Consider the following 16,760-nt stretch of genomic DNA (forward strand, 5'->3'; position numbering starts at 1 on the left):
CCCTGTATGTTTGCTTGAGATGGTTGCAGACCTGTTTAGTAAAGCAGGGAAAAATTGCATAGAAGGCCTTTAATCTTTCTACAAATCTTTACACATTTAATTTCTCTGTTACCTTTATATCGTATTATATTTTTAGAATTTTTTCTTTGCAGTGATGTTTATTTAGGAGTATGGCCAAATATTATTAATAAAATTTCAGTAGAATTATAGAACTAAAATAGTATTCAGTATGAATAAATCAGTTCATGGGTTTTGAAATAATACACATAACAGATTACAGCTATTTAGCACAAACGCCCTCTGCTGTTTTCTTTGGGTACTCAAATATTTTTATCTCTGATCTCAGTTTTTAACAGTTTACTTCTCAATTGAAGTAAATAGTTTTAGAAGAGTCCATTGATAGTGTTATTAATACTTTTCTTGTTTGTTTGGTTTTTTTTGGGGGGGTCACACCCGACAGTGCTCAGGGGACCTATGGGATACCTACCAGGATTCGAACCACCATCCTTCTGCATGCAAGGCCTTACCTCCATGCTATCTCTCTGCCCCCCCCCCTTTTTTGTATTATTAATACTTTTGAAATTTAATTTATGTCCAAGGTTTTAGGCAAAAACATGACTATGAGGGAGAGATAGCACAGCGGTAGGGCGTTTGCCTTGCAAGTGGCCAACCAACGGTGGTTCAAATCCCGGTATCCCATATGATTCTCCCAGTGCCTGCCAGGAGCTATTTCTGAGCAGAGAGCCAGAAGTGACCCCAAAACAACAACAACAAATAAAACATATGACTATGAGTGTCATTTAACGATTGCCTTTTGTATTTTAATAGGAATTTTATTTATTTATTTATTTTTTGCTTCAAAAAGGTATATTAAGTCAGCACTCAATAAAAGTGTTAGGGACTGGAGCTATAGTACAACAGGTAGGGTGTTGCTTTGCATACAGATAACCTGGGTTCTATCTCTGGCATTCCATTTGATCCCCAAGCACCTCAAGGAGTAATTCCTAAATGCCACAGGGTATGGCCCAAACCTTCTCCCCCCTCAAGAAAGTGTTAGCTGTTCTTATAATATCTTAACATTTGTGGCTTTGAATTTAGTGCCTTCATTACCACAGTTGCTATACCCAATACCCTCCACCATTTAAAAAAAAAATGCTGTGCTTCTACACCATGCCCACTGCCCAAGTGCCAGGTTATGCTCCATCATATCCTAGGTCTCTTCTCCTCTCCCCCTAGCACCTTCAAATCACTTTTTGGGGGGGAGATGGCACATTGGTGCTCAAAGTTTACTCTTGGCTCTGTGCTCAGGATCACTCCTGGTGGTGCTCAGGGGACCATATATGGTATGAAGATCACCTGATTGCAAGGCAAACACTACCCATTTTACTCCCTAGAACCTACATCACATTTTTATTACTATAGCTCACCTGAGTAAGATTCTCCAGTATATCTTTAATTTCTCACTAATTTTGGCTACTCATTCCATCTGTATTGTAACAAACTGCAAGATTTCATGTTTCTTCATAGTCATGTAGTGTGTGTGTGTGTGTGTGTGTGTGTGTGTGTGTGTGTGTGTGAGAGAGAGAGAGAGAGAGAGAGAGGAGAGAGAGAGAGAGAGAGAGAGAGAGAGAGAGAGAGAGAGAGAGAGAGAGAGAGAGAGCATTCTTGTTGGGTACTTGGATTGTTTCCTTGTCTTGACTATTGTAAATCACTCTGATGAATGTCATCATAGGTGAGCATTTATCCTTCTTTGGATTAAAGTTTTGTAGTCTTGGTGTAGATGTCCATTTGTGGAATCAACAGTTGCTGAATTTAAAAGATATTTTGAAATAACTTTAGAGTCCTTTAAATTTATTTCTCTATTTGGAGAGTACAAGGATTAAGGCAGCAATTGCCTTGCATGTAGCCAATTATTTGGTCTCTTGAGCACAGATAAGTGACGCCTGAACACAGATTGAGAAATAGGCCCTGATCATTACTGGAGATGACCATAGAACAACAGCAATATATTTCAGCATTCTCTGATTTGGGCTTGGGCTTTATTTTTTCCCTGTGTCATTGTTTTTTGAAATTGATTTGTTTTGTTTGTAGTGTCATAGCATATTATTGTTCAGTATCACTCATTATTATGTGTGTGATTCCATGTTTTTCTGTTTGTTTCTTCCCTGACTCCTTCTCTTTCCCTTTAGTTACTGCTATTTTGTTTTGTTTTGTTTTCTTCGGTTTTTGGTTTTTTTTTTTTTTTTTTTTTTTTGGTTTTTTTTTTTTTTAATCGTGGTGACGAGTTAGTTTTGTTGGATTTTGCCAGTATGTTTTCTTAGGTACTCATTTTCTATGTATGAGTGAAGCAGTCTGGTAATTTCCTATCACTTTCTTATTTCATTTCACAAATTACCTCTATGTTTATCCATTTTGTTCCAGAGCACGATTTTGTTTTTGGTTTTTGTTTTTTGGGTCACACCCAGCAGCGCTCAGAAATCACCCCTAGCATGCTCGGAAGACCATATGGGATGCTGGGACTCGAACCACGGTCCTTCTACATGCAAGGCAAATGCCCTACCTCCATGCTATCTCTCCGACCCCCAGAGCACGATTTTATCTTTTAACTTAATAGAGTAATATTCTACTTACTTTATATACCACCCTTCTTTAATCATCTTATTGACAGGCTTTTCTTTAGTTCAGTTCCATATTTATATTTATATTTATATCCATGTGCACTGTTATATATAATGAACATAGAAAAGAAAATAGCCTTTCAATGTACCGTATTTTCTGGCATATAAGACGACTTTTGAAACAAAAGAAGTCAACCGAAAATCGGGGGTCATCTTATACGCCGAGTATGTCCCGAAAAATGTTTCAATATGCTGCTAAACGAAAATTGTCTGAATATTGCCACAAAACAAATTTTCCAACTCGATCCTGCACCAATCACTGCAAGTATGCTCGGATCGCTTCTCGAACTCAGCCAATCAGGCTTTTTGTGCATGCAAATTAGACAATGTTCTGTACTGAATCTATACTGTCAAAAGCCTGCTCAGATTGGCCAGCGTCAGAGAGGAAGTTTATTACAGTATAACCTCTGAACCTTTGCTTGTTGTGATTGGCTCACTGTGGTACATACAGTTGCAACACAGGAACGTTCTGTCTGATACAGTGAATATAGGCCTAAACTTATGTTTTAACTGTAAAACTAGGGGGTCGTCTTATATGCCGGAAAATACGGTAATGTCTTTGATTTCTTTAGTTATATGCCTGCATGTTCTAGTCTTTTTTAGATATTAAATAAAAGTAAATGAACAAATGAATTCATTTTTACTTTAATGAAAGAATAATTAAAATTAGGAAAAGAAATCTGATAGTTTTTTGTTTAGATAAGTGATATTTTTATTGCTATATTTTTCTGGGGTAATTAAAGAGTAGGTGTGACAGATGAATTTTTGAAGCAGGTCAACATTAGTTTTAATGAAGTATATTGGTTTGAAATTCACAGAATGCTTGTAGAGTATTAGGGTTTTTTGTTTTTGTTTTTGCTTTTTTGTTTTGAACCACACCTGGTGACATTCAGGGGTTACTCCTGGCTATACACTCAGAAATCACTCCTGGCTCGGTGACCATATGGGATGCCGAAGATCGAGTTTGTGCAAGGCAAACACCAAACCGTTGTGCTATCACTCTGGCCCCTAGAATTTTTATTTTTAATAAAAAATTATTAAAGGCATATTATTCTGAATTGTAAAACTGAATTATCTAGTCTGGGTTTGAATTAGGCAAAAACAAATGTAATAGTTTACTGGATTAATTATCAAAGTAAATAAGGCTTTTTTTTAAAGCAGTTTATGTAATAGGGGCTGGAGAGATAGCATGGAGGTAAGGCATTTGCCTTGCATGCACAAGGACGGTGGTTTGAATCCTGGCATCCCATATAGTCCCCGGAGCCTGCCATGAATGATTTCTGAGCATAGAGCCAGGAGAAATCCCTGAGTGCTGCCGGGTGTGACCCAAAACCCAAAACAAACAAACAAAAAGCAGTTTATGTATTGATTGATTGGTTTTTGGGCCACACCCAGCGATGCTCAGGGATTCCCTCTTGGCTCTGTGCTCAGAAATTACTCCTGGCAAGTTCGGGGGACCATATGGGATGCTAGGAATCAAACACGGTCAGTCCTGGGTCAGCCACAAGCAAGGATGCCTTACTACTGTGGTATCTCTCTGGCCCGAAAGTAGATAAGACTTAAGATCAACAAATGCCACATTATTATAATAAATGATGAGTTCTCTTTGTCTTCTTAGGATGTTGATGCTACAAACCCAAATTATGAAATTATGTGTATGATCAGAGACTTTAGAGGAAGTTTGGATTATAGGCCATTAACAACAGCAGATCCGGTAAGATTTTTGTAAACCAGTGCTCTAGAAAAGTATTATTATTATGCTTTAAATAGAAATAGCTTTTATTACACTGAATTAATATCTTAATGATTTATGTAGTTTTTTCCACTTGAATGACTACGTTTGGTGCTTATTTTAAGAAATTTAGTAAGTCATTTGTAATTTTGCTTATTTTCTATAATTTAGTATATCAGGATATGCTTTCTCTCAATGTCCTTTTTTTGTTTTTTGTTTTTTTGTTTGTTTGTTTTTGTTTCTGGGTCATACCCACCATCACTCAGGGGTTACTACTGGCTCTACGCTCGGAAATCACTCCTGGCAGGCCCAGGGGACCATATGGGATGCCGGGATTCGAACCACCGTCCTTCTGCCTGAGAGGCAAATGCCCTACCTCCTTGCTATCTCAATGTCTTTTTTTTTTTTAATTTTTTTATTTTTAATTATGAGAACAAAGATGCAAAGAAAGAGGACAAGGTAAAGTTACAGTGGAAGGACAATCACCCATAACATAATTCTCAGAAGAAGTCCCCTTACTGATACCTTAACTTTGAACTTTCACTCAATGTCCTTTTTTTAAAGTAAATCCGTCTTTGATGTAGGGCAGAACAGCAGTTATAAAGGAGTGATGATGTCAGAAGACCCAGTTTCCTTTTCGATTCTGTTACAAACTTAGTTTCTCTTTTGCTTGATCTCAGTTACAAGCTTATTTCTTCTTTGATTTGAATAAAAAATACCCATCATTATTTCAATGTACAATATTATTTTTTAAATGAATGTTATTTGACTTTAAATAGTTTAAATGTTGCTATTAGTATAGGAGTAGACCAAAACTGTAGTTCAAACCTGTACTGTTGAAGAGTCAACTCTACAAGTTTTTCCTTGTCTTTATTCTCTACACAATACATTATAACCAGTATTTACATAGCATTTATTTTGTGTTAGATTTAAGTAACCTATAGATGTTTTTAAAATATATTAGAGAGGGGCTGGAGAGACAGCACATACTAGAGAATGTGTGATTAACCTATATGTAAATAGTATGAGATTTCATGTCAGATTTTGAGCTTTCTAAAAATGTTTGTAAAAAATTTTGCATTTGGGCCGAAGAGATAGCATTGGGGTAGGGCGTTTGCTTTGCATGTAGAAGGACGGTGGTTAGAATCCCATATCCCACATGGTCCCCCGATCCTGCCAGGAGCGATTTCTGAGCATAGAGCCAGAAGTAACCCCTAAGCACTGCTGGGTGTGACCCAAAAACAAACAGACAACAAAATTTTTAAATGAAAAAAATTTTACATTTTTAATTAGGGAGCTAGAGCACTAGTAGAGTGCACCTTACATGTGGCTGACCTGGGTTCTATCCCTGGCATCCCACAAGGTTACCTGAGTACTACTAGAAGTAATTTCTGAGTATAGAGCCAAGATTCACCCCTAAGCATTTTTGGGTGTCGCCCAAACCCCAAAACATTTGCATTCAATCAACTTAAAAATACAACATTTGGTAGGAAAATTTACTTTAGTTGTAACAGCATATCTTAGAGTAAGGCACTTTCTTAAAATAATTCTGATGCTACTAAGAAGAGTAGTACTCCGAAAATTTTATTTTATAATGACTTGCCAACTTAGAAAATCACTGTTTTTGTTACTCAGAATTTCTAATTATTTATATCTGAGAGCTAATAGAATTTGTGCAAGGCAATTGCTCTTTAAACTTAGTTTTATGCCTTGCATAAATGTCTAAAACTTTTGGAAGAAATACTGCATAATAGACTGTTGAATACTTTAGTATTGATAATAATTGTAATAAAATTCTATTTCTAGATTGATGAACATAGGATATGTGTTTGTGTAAGAAAACGGCCACTCAATAAAAAAGGTATGATTGATTTTGTTCTGCTTGTAATTTATTTTGATAACAAGTCAGAAGAGCATATACAAGTTCTTTTTTATCTATATATATAAATTTCATCTCTATGCATATATTGACACATATAATTTGTAGATATTTTAGTTAAATCTGTTGTTCCAGGATCACTGCTAAATATGTTCTATAATGATTGCTATTTCTTGTTCATTATAGAAATCTTTTTTTGTTTGTTTGTTTTTTGTTTTTTGGGTCACACCGGCAGCGCTTAGGGGTTACTACTGACAGGCTCAGGGGACCAGATGGGATGCCATGATTCGAACTACTGATCTTCTGCATGCAAGGCAAACGCATTGTCTCCATACTATCTCTCTGGTCCCCATCATAGAAATCTTGTTTTTTTTTTTTCACATTACTATCAAAGAATTATTTTACTGAATGGTATACTTTTAGGATACTTTTATTTACTGAACTTACTACTTTATCTAAATTTATATTAAAATATTTTTGTGCATTCAAATATTGTGGGAATTACTGGGAATTGATTTTCATTTATTCTTTTAGAAACTCAAATGAAAGATCTTGACGTAATCACAATTCCTAGTAAAGATGTTGTGATGGTACACGAACCTAAACAAAAAGTAGATTTAACAAGGTACCTAGAAAACCAAACATTTCGTTTTGATTATGCCTTCGATGACTCGGCTCCTAATGAAATGGTTTACAGGTAGGTAAATTCATTTTTAATCAGAAATTTGTTCTAATATCATGTATTCATTCTCCAGTCTAAAAATTTAAATGATCATCTGTTCTGAGGTGTGTTGTGTATGTAAATATTTTATGGGATTATTATGTTACTGACCCTACCCTGATGGTGATTGTGCCCTACCCTAGGGTGTGACCTGGCATTCTGTCCCCACCCTAGGGTGGTACCTGATTCTGGGGGATAAAAACAAGGGTCTGTGGAAGGCGAGAGGCATTTTGGCTGGCACTTATGCTGAGTCTTTGGACTTCAGTCTTGTCCACCAAATAAAGCTAATATTTCCACAAGCCTGACTGTCTGTGAGCTGTTTACCCGCCGTTTCACCTCAGAACCCTCGGCTGGACAGGGTGGCCCACATCCAGCGATGCACAGGGATTACTCCTGACTGCATTAGGTTACTCTTGCCGGTGCTTGGGAGACCAATCATTTGGGTTGCTGGGAAATTGAGCCCATGTTGACCACGTGCAAGACAACACCTTTTCAGCTTTACTATCACTCTGGCCCCAGCACAGTAGTATCTTAAAAGCATATTTTTTTGTATTTATAAATCATAAAAAAATGTTGGCATTTTTTGTTATTTTTAGAAGGTCTTTAATTTTTTCTATAATATGTTCATCTCTCTCCATGCTCAAATCTCATATCTTTTCTCTCTTGAGATTATCTCTTTGTGTTAGGCCATACCCAGTAGTGCTCAAAGGTACTTGAGGTTTGGGGGACAGTCAGGAGGATGGAACAATTGGAGGACCCAGGAGATCAAAACTGATACTTTTAGTTATCTCCATCCCCTAGGCTACGATTTTAAAAAATTATTTTAATTAAATCACCATAAAATAGAGTTTAAAATAAGTTGGTGATAGTTGAGTTTCAATCATACAGTGTTTTAACACCCATTCTTTCAGCAGTGTTCAAAAAAAAATTTTTTTTGGTGTGGTTTTTGGGCACAAACCCAGTGACGCTCAGGGGTTAGTCCTGGCTATGCTCTCAGAAATCGCTCCTGGCTTGGGGGACCAAATGGGATGCTGGGGATCAAACTGTGGTCTGTCCTATGTTAGCACATGCCAGGCAAAATGCCCTACTGCTTGCAGCACCGCTCTGGCCCCCAAAATAATTTCTTAACCTGTTGAAAAGCTTGGTGCTTTAGAGAAAGGGCATATTAAATTTGTTTTATTTGACTATTACTGTCAGAGTTCATTGATTTATGATGTTATATAAATAAAATTAGAAAAAGTGATATATTGGGGCCGGGCGGTGGCGCTAAAGGTAAGGTGCCTGCCTTACCTGCGCTAGCCTAGGACGGACCCGGTTTGATCCCCCGGCGTCCCATATGGTCCCCCAAGCCAGGAGCAACTTCTGAGCGCATAGCCAGGAGTAACCCCTAAGCGTCACAGGGTGTGGCCCAAAAACCAAAAAAAAAAAAAAAAAAGTGATATATGATTTGATATTACTGTTACTGTTTTTAAGTATTGATTGTACATAACAATTATAAATTTTATTTTTAAGGTTTACAGCTAGACCTCTAGTGGAAACTATATTTGAAAGGGGAATGGCTACTTGCTTTGCTTATGGGCAGACTGGAAGTGGAAAAACTCATGTAAGTATTTCATTACAGATGCATTATACTATGAAACTACAGTTCATTTTCTTAAATTAGCTTAATTCTGATAAATGAATTTGAAACACTTCCTGGAAATGTCTGTTCATTATTTTCTTTTTAACATGTAGACTATGGGAGGCGACTTTTCAGGAAAGAACCAAGATTGCTCTAAAGGAATTTATGCATTAGCAGGTAACTGTCCGTCTTTTTTTGCTTACTTTGTGCAATATGCTCTATTAAAGAGGTGATTGAGGGTCCGGCGAGGTGGCACTAAAGGTAAGGTGTTTGCCTTGCAAGCACTAACCAAGGAAAGATCGCAACCACGGTTCGATTCCCCCGGCGTCCCATATGGTCCCCCCAGCCAGGGGCAATTTCTGAGCGCTTAGCCAGGAATAACCTCTGAGCATCAAATGGGTGTGGCCTGAAAAACCAAAAAGAAAAATAATAATAATAAAGAGGTGATTGAAATAAGAATTGGAAAAACTATGTAGTATTTTAAGGGTATTTACAATGCTGCTTATACTTTGTTGTCAGACACATGAATTTATATTGTAATTATATTATTATAAACTGGCATGTTGTTGGGGTTCATAGTTGTGAACACTGGTATGTGAAAAGTTTTTGTTTTGCTGTGTTGCTTAGCAATAATAGCATACCTCATATGTGTTGAGCCCTGGTTTCAGATATAGGTGCAGAAAAATTAAGTAACCTCAGCGAATATGAAGGAGAATGACATTTAAACCTTAAATGTACAAAGTACATACTACTTTTAAAAGTTTGCTTTAGTTTTCAGTTTTATTACTGATAATAGAATATAGGCAAAGAATAGAGAATTTAGGAGTTATCCCAGAGGAATTTACTTATAACCCTCCATTTGTAAAGCTCTACAACAAAGGGAAAAGGAGTGTGAATTTGAATTGCTTTGGGGGTAGGGGAGCACAACGGTGGTGGGGGGGCTCAGGAGACCATAAGGGATGCTGGAGATTAAACCTGGTTGGACCTGTGCAAGGCATTACATACTAGATGAATAACTACTATTACTGCTCTGGTCCCTTTTACTTTTTAAGAATATCTGTTGCATCTAATACATTTCTTCTGTGTGAAATTCTTAACAGCTCGAGATGTTTTTTTAATGCTAAAGAAGCCAAACTATAAGAAGTTAGAACTTCAAGTATATGCAACCTTTTTTGAAATTTATAGTGGAAAGGTAAGTGAAACTTTTTAAATTTAAAATATTTTTTGTGTATGGGGCTGGAGAGATAACATGGAGGTAAGGCATTTGCCTTTCATGCAGAAAGACAGTGGTTCAGCATCCCATATGGTCCCCCGTGTCTGTCAAGGGCCATTACTGAGCATAGAGCCAGAAGTAACCCCTGAGCGCTGCCAGGTGTGACCCCCCCCCAAAAAATTAGTTTTTTGTGGGGGCCGGAGAGATAGCATGGAGGTAAGGCATTTGCCTTTCTTTTTTTTGGGGGGGGGTTGTGGGGGCCACACCCAGTGGTGCTCAGGGGTTACTCTTGGCTATCTGCTCAGGAATATCTCCTGGAAGGCACGGGGGACCATATGGGACAAACCAACCACCTTAGGTCCTGGGTTGGTTGCTTGCAAACACTGCTGTGCTATCTCTCTGGCCCCAGGTGTTTGCCTTTCATGCAGAAGGTCATTGGTTCGAATCCCAGCATCCTATATGGTCCCCCAAGTCTGCCAGGAGCGATTTCTGAGCATGGAGCCAGGAGTAACCCCTGAGCGCTGCCGGATATGACCCAAAAACCAAAAAAAAATGAATAAAGAAAGAAAATATTTTTGTAATCATGGTATTTGAATATTAATAAAATTTTAAGAAATAAAATAATTTGTTGCTAAAATGTGTTTTAAAAATTACCATTTAATCTTTTAAAGTATAGAAGTTCTGTTTAAATATATTCCAGTTTTGTTACATTTTGTACAGTGAGTATAATTGAATTTTTTTATTTTGTTTTGTTTTGGGGTTATACCCAGCAGCGCTCAGGGGTTACTCCTGGCTCTGTGCTCAGAAATTGTTCCTGACAGGCACGGGGGATCATGTGAGACACTGGGATTCAAACCATTGGATCTGCTGCATGTAAGGCAAATGCCCTATCGCTAGGCTATCTCTCCAGCCCTTATAATTGAATAAATTTTATCTATATCTGGGTAGTTGCATTATAATTTATAAAGTATCATTTGTACAATGTCTTTTGAACTCTCAGCTTCATTATTTTACTAGTAATTGCTTTTCTCTGAAATAATCTACTGTTCATATTACTCGTTTTTGGGACTGGAGCGATAGCACAGCAGTAGGGCATTTACCTTGCACCAGGCCAACCCGGGATGGACCTGGGGTTCAATCCCAAAATTCCAGTATGTCTCCAAAGCCTGCCAGGAGCGATTTCTGAGCACTTTTGGGTATGGCCCAAAAACAAACTAACCTAAAATCCCCCCAAATTAAAAAAAAATACACATAAAGCAAATTACTTAATTTTGGGGCCGGAGAGATAGCATGGAGGTAAGGCGTTTGCCTTTCATGCAGGAGGTTATTGGTTCGGATCCCGGTGCCCCATATGGTCCCCCGTGCCTGCCAGGAGTAATTTCTGAGCCTGGAGCCAGGAATAAACCCTGAGCACTGCCAGGTGTGACCCAAAAACCACACACAAAAAAAAAAAAAAATGGAAAGAAGGGTGAAAGGAAGAGAGAGGAATGATGGAAGGAACAAAGGAAAAAAGGAAGGAAAGAAGGGAGAGGAGAAGGAATCGCAAAGTAATTATTTTAATAGAACTTTTTTCTCTTAAACTATTATAATTTGAATTTTCATTTTACAGGTGTTTGACTTACTAAACAGAAAAACAAAATTAAGAGTCCTTGAAGATGGAAAACAGCAGGTTCAAGTGGTGGGATTGCAGGAACGGGAAGTTAAATGTGTTGAAGATGTCCTCAAACTCATTGACATAGGCAACAGTTGCAGGTAAATCTCTTCTTGATTAAGGAAGGAAAACGTGGGAATGAAGAGATAGTAGAGATTTTAAGTCACTTGCCTTACATGTAGCTGTCTCCAATCAGAGGCTCTGCACTGCCTGTGGTTGGTCCCTTGAGCATTGTTAGGAGAGATCCAGTCCTTCCCCTTAACCTCCCCCCAAAATATTGTTTTCAATAAAAGTACCAAATTTGGGCCACAGAAATAGTGCAACGGTCTTGCTTTGCAAGTACAAGACCCAGTTTCAATTCCTGGCACTACATGGTACCCCAGTCAGAGAACCAGGAAGAAATCCTGAGCACTGCCCAAAACGAATGGGGAAAATTGATTTCATAATTATTTTGGATATAGTATAATAAAATTTCAAGCAAATATATTATTTTAGTACATCTTGGTATTAAAAGACTTGTTATAAAAGCTTTTGTTACTTAAGTGAAATGTCATATTAATAACATAAATATGTAAAAATTTGTTAACTCGGGACCAGAGAGGTATTACAGGGATTTTAGACACCAACTCCAGTTTGATAGCACTGCTAGAGCACAGATCTGGTAGTATATCTGAATGTTGCCCAAGAACCAAAAAAAGAAAGGGGTGTCTGTTTGTGTTTGTATAGGGAGAAAGAGAAATGATTAAAACTGGCTAAGTGGCTCTTGTTTCTTATGAAATAGTATGATTTGAATACCTAAATTGAGGTTTTTGCATTATCACATTGTAGAACATCTGGTCAAACATCTGCAAATGCACATTCATCTCGGAGCCATGCAGTTTTTCAAATTATTCTCAGGAGGAAAGGAAAACTACATGGCAAATTTTCTCTCATTGACTTGGCTGGAAATGAAAGAGGAGCTGATACTTCCAGTGCAGACAGGCAAACTAGACTTGAAGGTGCTGAAATTAATAAAAGCCTTTTAGCACTCAAGGTAAATAAGTCATAGGCTATCATAAAGAATCTTTCTGTGTGTTTGACATTGTTTACTCAGAAAATTCTAGCACTTTTCTTGTAAAGTAAAAAGTTATCATAATTCATATTTGTACTATAAATATATCTATTTGGAGATTTGTATTCAGAAATCATTTTTTATGTTATCCTTTGTAGTATGTATCAAAGATTTGTTAATTGGCAAAATGTTCTAGAACTTACAGCAGATTCTCATGGAATTAATTGTTATTTAGAACAAGGAACCACAAAAATGACCCAACAAAAAAAAATTTTTTTTTTTTTTTTTGGGGGCCGGGCGGTGGCGCTAAAGGTAAGGTGCCTGCCTTGACTGCGCTAGCCTCGGACGGACCGCGGTTCGATCCCCCGGCGTCCCATATGGTCCCCCAAGCCAGGAGCGACTTCTGAGCGCATAGCCAGGAGTAACCTCTGAGCATCACCGGGTGTGACCCAAAAACCAAAAAAAAAAAAAAAAAATTTTTTTTTTAAATGTGAAATGGGGGCCCGGAGAGATAGCACAGCGGCGTTTGCCTTGCAAGCAGCCGATCCAGGACCTAGGGTGGTTGGTTCGAATCCCGGTGTCCCATATGGTCCCCCGTGCCTGCCAGGAGCTATTTCTGAGCAGACAGCCAGGAGTGTAACCCCTGAGCACCACCAGGTGTGGCCCAAAAAAAAAAAAAGTGAAATGGTTTCATAAAAGTTATTTCATATTATATCTTCTCCCTGACTAAAAAGGCACAGGTTGCAGGATTACTTGAAGGCCTTTGGTTTTCCTTTTGAATACCATTTTAAAAGTTTAGTTTTTTATAGTCATTGGTCAGAAAATCTTTTGGAATAATAAAGTAGGTGTTGGATTTTTGTTTCTATTTTTTCATGTCTTGAATGAGAATTTAAGGGAGTATCTTCAGTATAAAATTATTAGTACATCTTTTAGAACTGATCAAAGTTCAATGTTAGAGTTATAGTAAGATCTTTTCAAGTATATTCATTACTCATTGTAAGAAATCTAATATGATGCTTGTTTTATTAATTTTCAGGAGTGCATCAGAGCCTTAGGTAGAAACAAACCTCATACTCCTTTTCGAGCGAGTAAACTCACTCAGGTGTTAAGAGATTCATTCATAGGTGAAAACTCTCGTACCTGCATGGTAAGTTTAATTTTCCTTTGTTTAGTTTTGGTATTCAGTGAATAGCTATACTGTAAAAGAAAATCATACATGAATAACAGTTATTTCAATCCAGTTATGAGAAATTATAACAATACTTAAGATTTGATCCCTGACAGTATACCAATTATATTTAAATTAGTATACTAACATTTCCAGCATATGTATCATATTTAACTTCCATTGATTTTCCCCCTCCTCTTAATATGGTCACACTTTTCTTTTATGTATCTAACAGTTTTGCATTATATAATTAGCTAGTTCTATTTTTCTACCATTACTAAGTTTTTCTTGTTTTAGTAGAAATTAATTTAATTGAATTTACCCTCTTTTTCCTTCCTTGTTGGCATAGTGAATAAAATTAAAATTTCAGTTTTGTTCTCTCAGTTTTAGCTACCTAATTTCATTGCCTGGAGTAAAAAAATACATGCCTCATTCAGGGATCAGCTGGAGATGTGGGCAGTTTTTTTGTATAATTTGGTTTTCTCACTCTTTCTCTTTCCTGGGTCATCTACTTTCCAGCTGTTATGGTTCACTAACTCCAAATGTTATTAGAGAAACTCCAGTTTTCTAAAGGAGTTTAGTGTTTATATAGGTAATAACAGTAAACTATTGATTGCCCTTAATCCAGAATAAATAAGTAAAACCAAACAAACCTTTTAGAAAAGGGGGGAAGTTCTCAAAGCTGATCTTTCTTCAGGTTTTTCAGCCTTCATTTCTACCTACTGTTGGCCATTTTGTGGTGCCTTCAAGAGTTTATATTTTAACTGGAGTTTATGTCTAATTATGGACATCTAATCTTGGAGTTCAATTATCATTGATTTTTTATATAACCATATTACAATTAGACATTAATGAGCTATATGTTAGTGTAACTATCTTCATTATTCATGACATTTTCTTTGCCTTTGCATTTTCCCCTCCCAATAGATTGCCACAATCTCTCCAGGAATGGCATCCTGTGAAAATACTCTTAATACATTAAGATATGCAAATAGGTATGAAAAATGGTTATTCATTTTGAAATTTGAGGAAAGTAGAGCAGTTTATGACTTAATACCTGATAGGTTAAATTATATTACATTGTTCTTTCAATTAAATAATTTTGCATGTTATTCATTAAGATACCATTAGGCTCTAAGAAATAAATAGTAATTTTAATTTTGGTAGAGAATTATATCTATCTCTAGTAGAATTGGTCTGTCCGAGAACATGATTATTTTTTTCCATTTTACTAAGGTATATATCATAACATTTTAAATTTAAACATACAAATTGTTTGTATGCTAAAGTTTTTCTAATAGTATGTTACGCTTTTCTTTGTATATATTAATTTTTTATTGTTAATATCAATAGAACTACAGACTTCAGTGCATGACTGGGTTATTTATTATACGTATACTGATAAAACATAGATTATCAAAGCAAGTTTTTTAAAAAAAAACATTAAGTGAATAATTGAATGCTTACAAAATGAACATTCCTTTCCTTAGATCATATAAGTGAACTTTGCCAACCCTCTCTTCCTTTGTTCTCAAAAGTTCTCAGTGTTTCTTCTAGATTACAAATCCTGGATAACATATGTAGACTCAGTCTTTACCCAAAAAGAGCCATTGTCCTGATTTTCCAGAATAATCTTGTTTCCCTTTCTTTTTTTTTTTAAATTGTATTACTAATATATTTCTGAAAACTATAAGTAGCTATATGTGAACTTTATATAAATAGGATCATACTCTATTATGTTTTTGGTTTCAACTAAACGTGTGTGTGTGTGTGTGTGTGTGTGTGTGTGTGTGTGTGTGTAGGATCATTACTCTATGTCTTTGGTTTCAACTAAATAGGTGTGTGTGTGTGTGTGTATGGTTTTGGGGCTACACCTGGTGACGCTCAGGGGTTACTCCTGGCTATGCACTCAGAAATCGCTCCTGGTGAGGGGACCAGATGGGACGCCAGAGATTGAACCCAAGTCCATCATGGGTCAGCCATGTGCAAGACAAAGGCCCTATCACTTTTGCTCCAGCTCCAACAGTTTTTTTTAATGCTGAAAACTGTTGGAAAATACAGATCTACTGACCTTTTGTAAGAAGAATTAAAAATATACTGATTTTTCAGCCAGAGAGATACCAGGGTTAATTAAGATCATTGTCTTGAATGTAGCTCTTCTGCCTGCCCCTGTCCTCCTTCCAAACCCCAGTACTGCATTTGGTCCCTCAAGCATAGCCACATCGTGCATCTTAATATAGAACCAGGAATATCCTCTGAGTTCCACAAGGTGGAACAAGATGTGGCCCAGAACCCCTCTTCCTTGCTTCTCAAATACCGTGAGTTTTTTAAAATATGAGACTTTATTTTATGGAATCAAAGAGATTACTTGGCTTCAAGATGCATAGCAGCAGCACATGGTTTGCTGAACACCAAACTAGAGTAGCTCCTGAGCACTTTAATAAAAACTTTAATAAAAAAAAAAGAGAGAGAGAGAGATAGCTGGCCTCCTTTAAAAACCTCTAGCTGCAAACTCTTAAGTATTTTAAAAATATCTCTGTAATAAGTAGTTTTGGTGTGATTTTAAAATGTTGATTTATAACAATCTCAATCATGAACAACTTTGTAACCTCACTGATTTATTAAAAAATATTTTTGTTGGAGCAATAGCGCAGCGGTAGGGCGTTTGCCTTGCATATGGCTGATCCAGGATGGACCTCAGTTCAATCCCCAGCATCCCATATGGTCCCCCAAGCCAGGAGCAATTTCTGAGCACATAGCCTGAGTGTCATCGGGTATAGCCCAAAAAACAAAAAAGAAAGAAAAACATTTTGTTGTTGTTGTTGGTTTCAAGTTTTAACTTAAATTTTTCACTAGAGATAAAGGGGTCACCTTAGTGTTATAGAATATTGATTGCTGTGTTGTAGGATTATGAAAGATAAAAATGCTGTCTTCAGACTTCTGAAATAAAATGTAAAAAATGCTCTTATTTTTCCTGTACTTCATTTAGGTAGGTCTATGTGAAACGTAAATATATTACTTGCAGCATAATATATTATATCATCTG

The 16,760-nt window shown here is 36.8% G+C and overlaps 1 protein-coding gene across 4 annotated transcripts in view; it reads left to right on the forward strand.

Annotated features, from left to right (window-relative positions):
- KIF2A (kinesin family member 2A) overlaps positions 1 to 16,760 on the forward strand; it is a 93,968-nt gene that overhangs the window by 51,527 nt on the left and 25,681 nt on the right. For all 4 annotated transcript variants that reach the window (XM_049768757.1, XM_049768759.1, XM_049768758.1 and 1 more), the window contains exons 7-16: positions 4,297 to 4,392; positions 6,217 to 6,271; positions 6,824 to 6,986; positions 8,523 to 8,613; positions 8,745 to 8,808; positions 9,732 to 9,823; positions 11,454 to 11,596; positions 12,324 to 12,528; positions 13,583 to 13,693; positions 14,642 to 14,709. In XM_049768757.1, coding sequence (XP_049624714.1) covers positions 4,297 to 4,392; positions 6,217 to 6,271; positions 6,824 to 6,986; positions 8,523 to 8,613; positions 8,745 to 8,808; positions 9,732 to 9,823; positions 11,454 to 11,596; positions 12,324 to 12,528; positions 13,583 to 13,693; positions 14,642 to 14,709 — 1,088 coding nt within the window. The remainder of the gene's footprint in view (positions 1 to 4,296; positions 4,393 to 6,216; positions 6,272 to 6,823; positions 6,987 to 8,522; positions 8,614 to 8,744; positions 8,809 to 9,731; positions 9,824 to 11,453; positions 11,597 to 12,323; positions 12,529 to 13,582; positions 13,694 to 14,641; positions 14,710 to 16,760) is intronic.

This window comes from Suncus etruscus, chromosome 2 (genome assembly GCF_024139225.1).
Source record: "Suncus etruscus isolate mSunEtr1 chromosome 2, mSunEtr1.pri.cur, whole genome shotgun sequence".
In the NCBI taxonomy this organism is placed as follows: Eukaryota; Metazoa; Chordata; class Mammalia; order Eulipotyphla; family Soricidae; genus Suncus; species Suncus etruscus.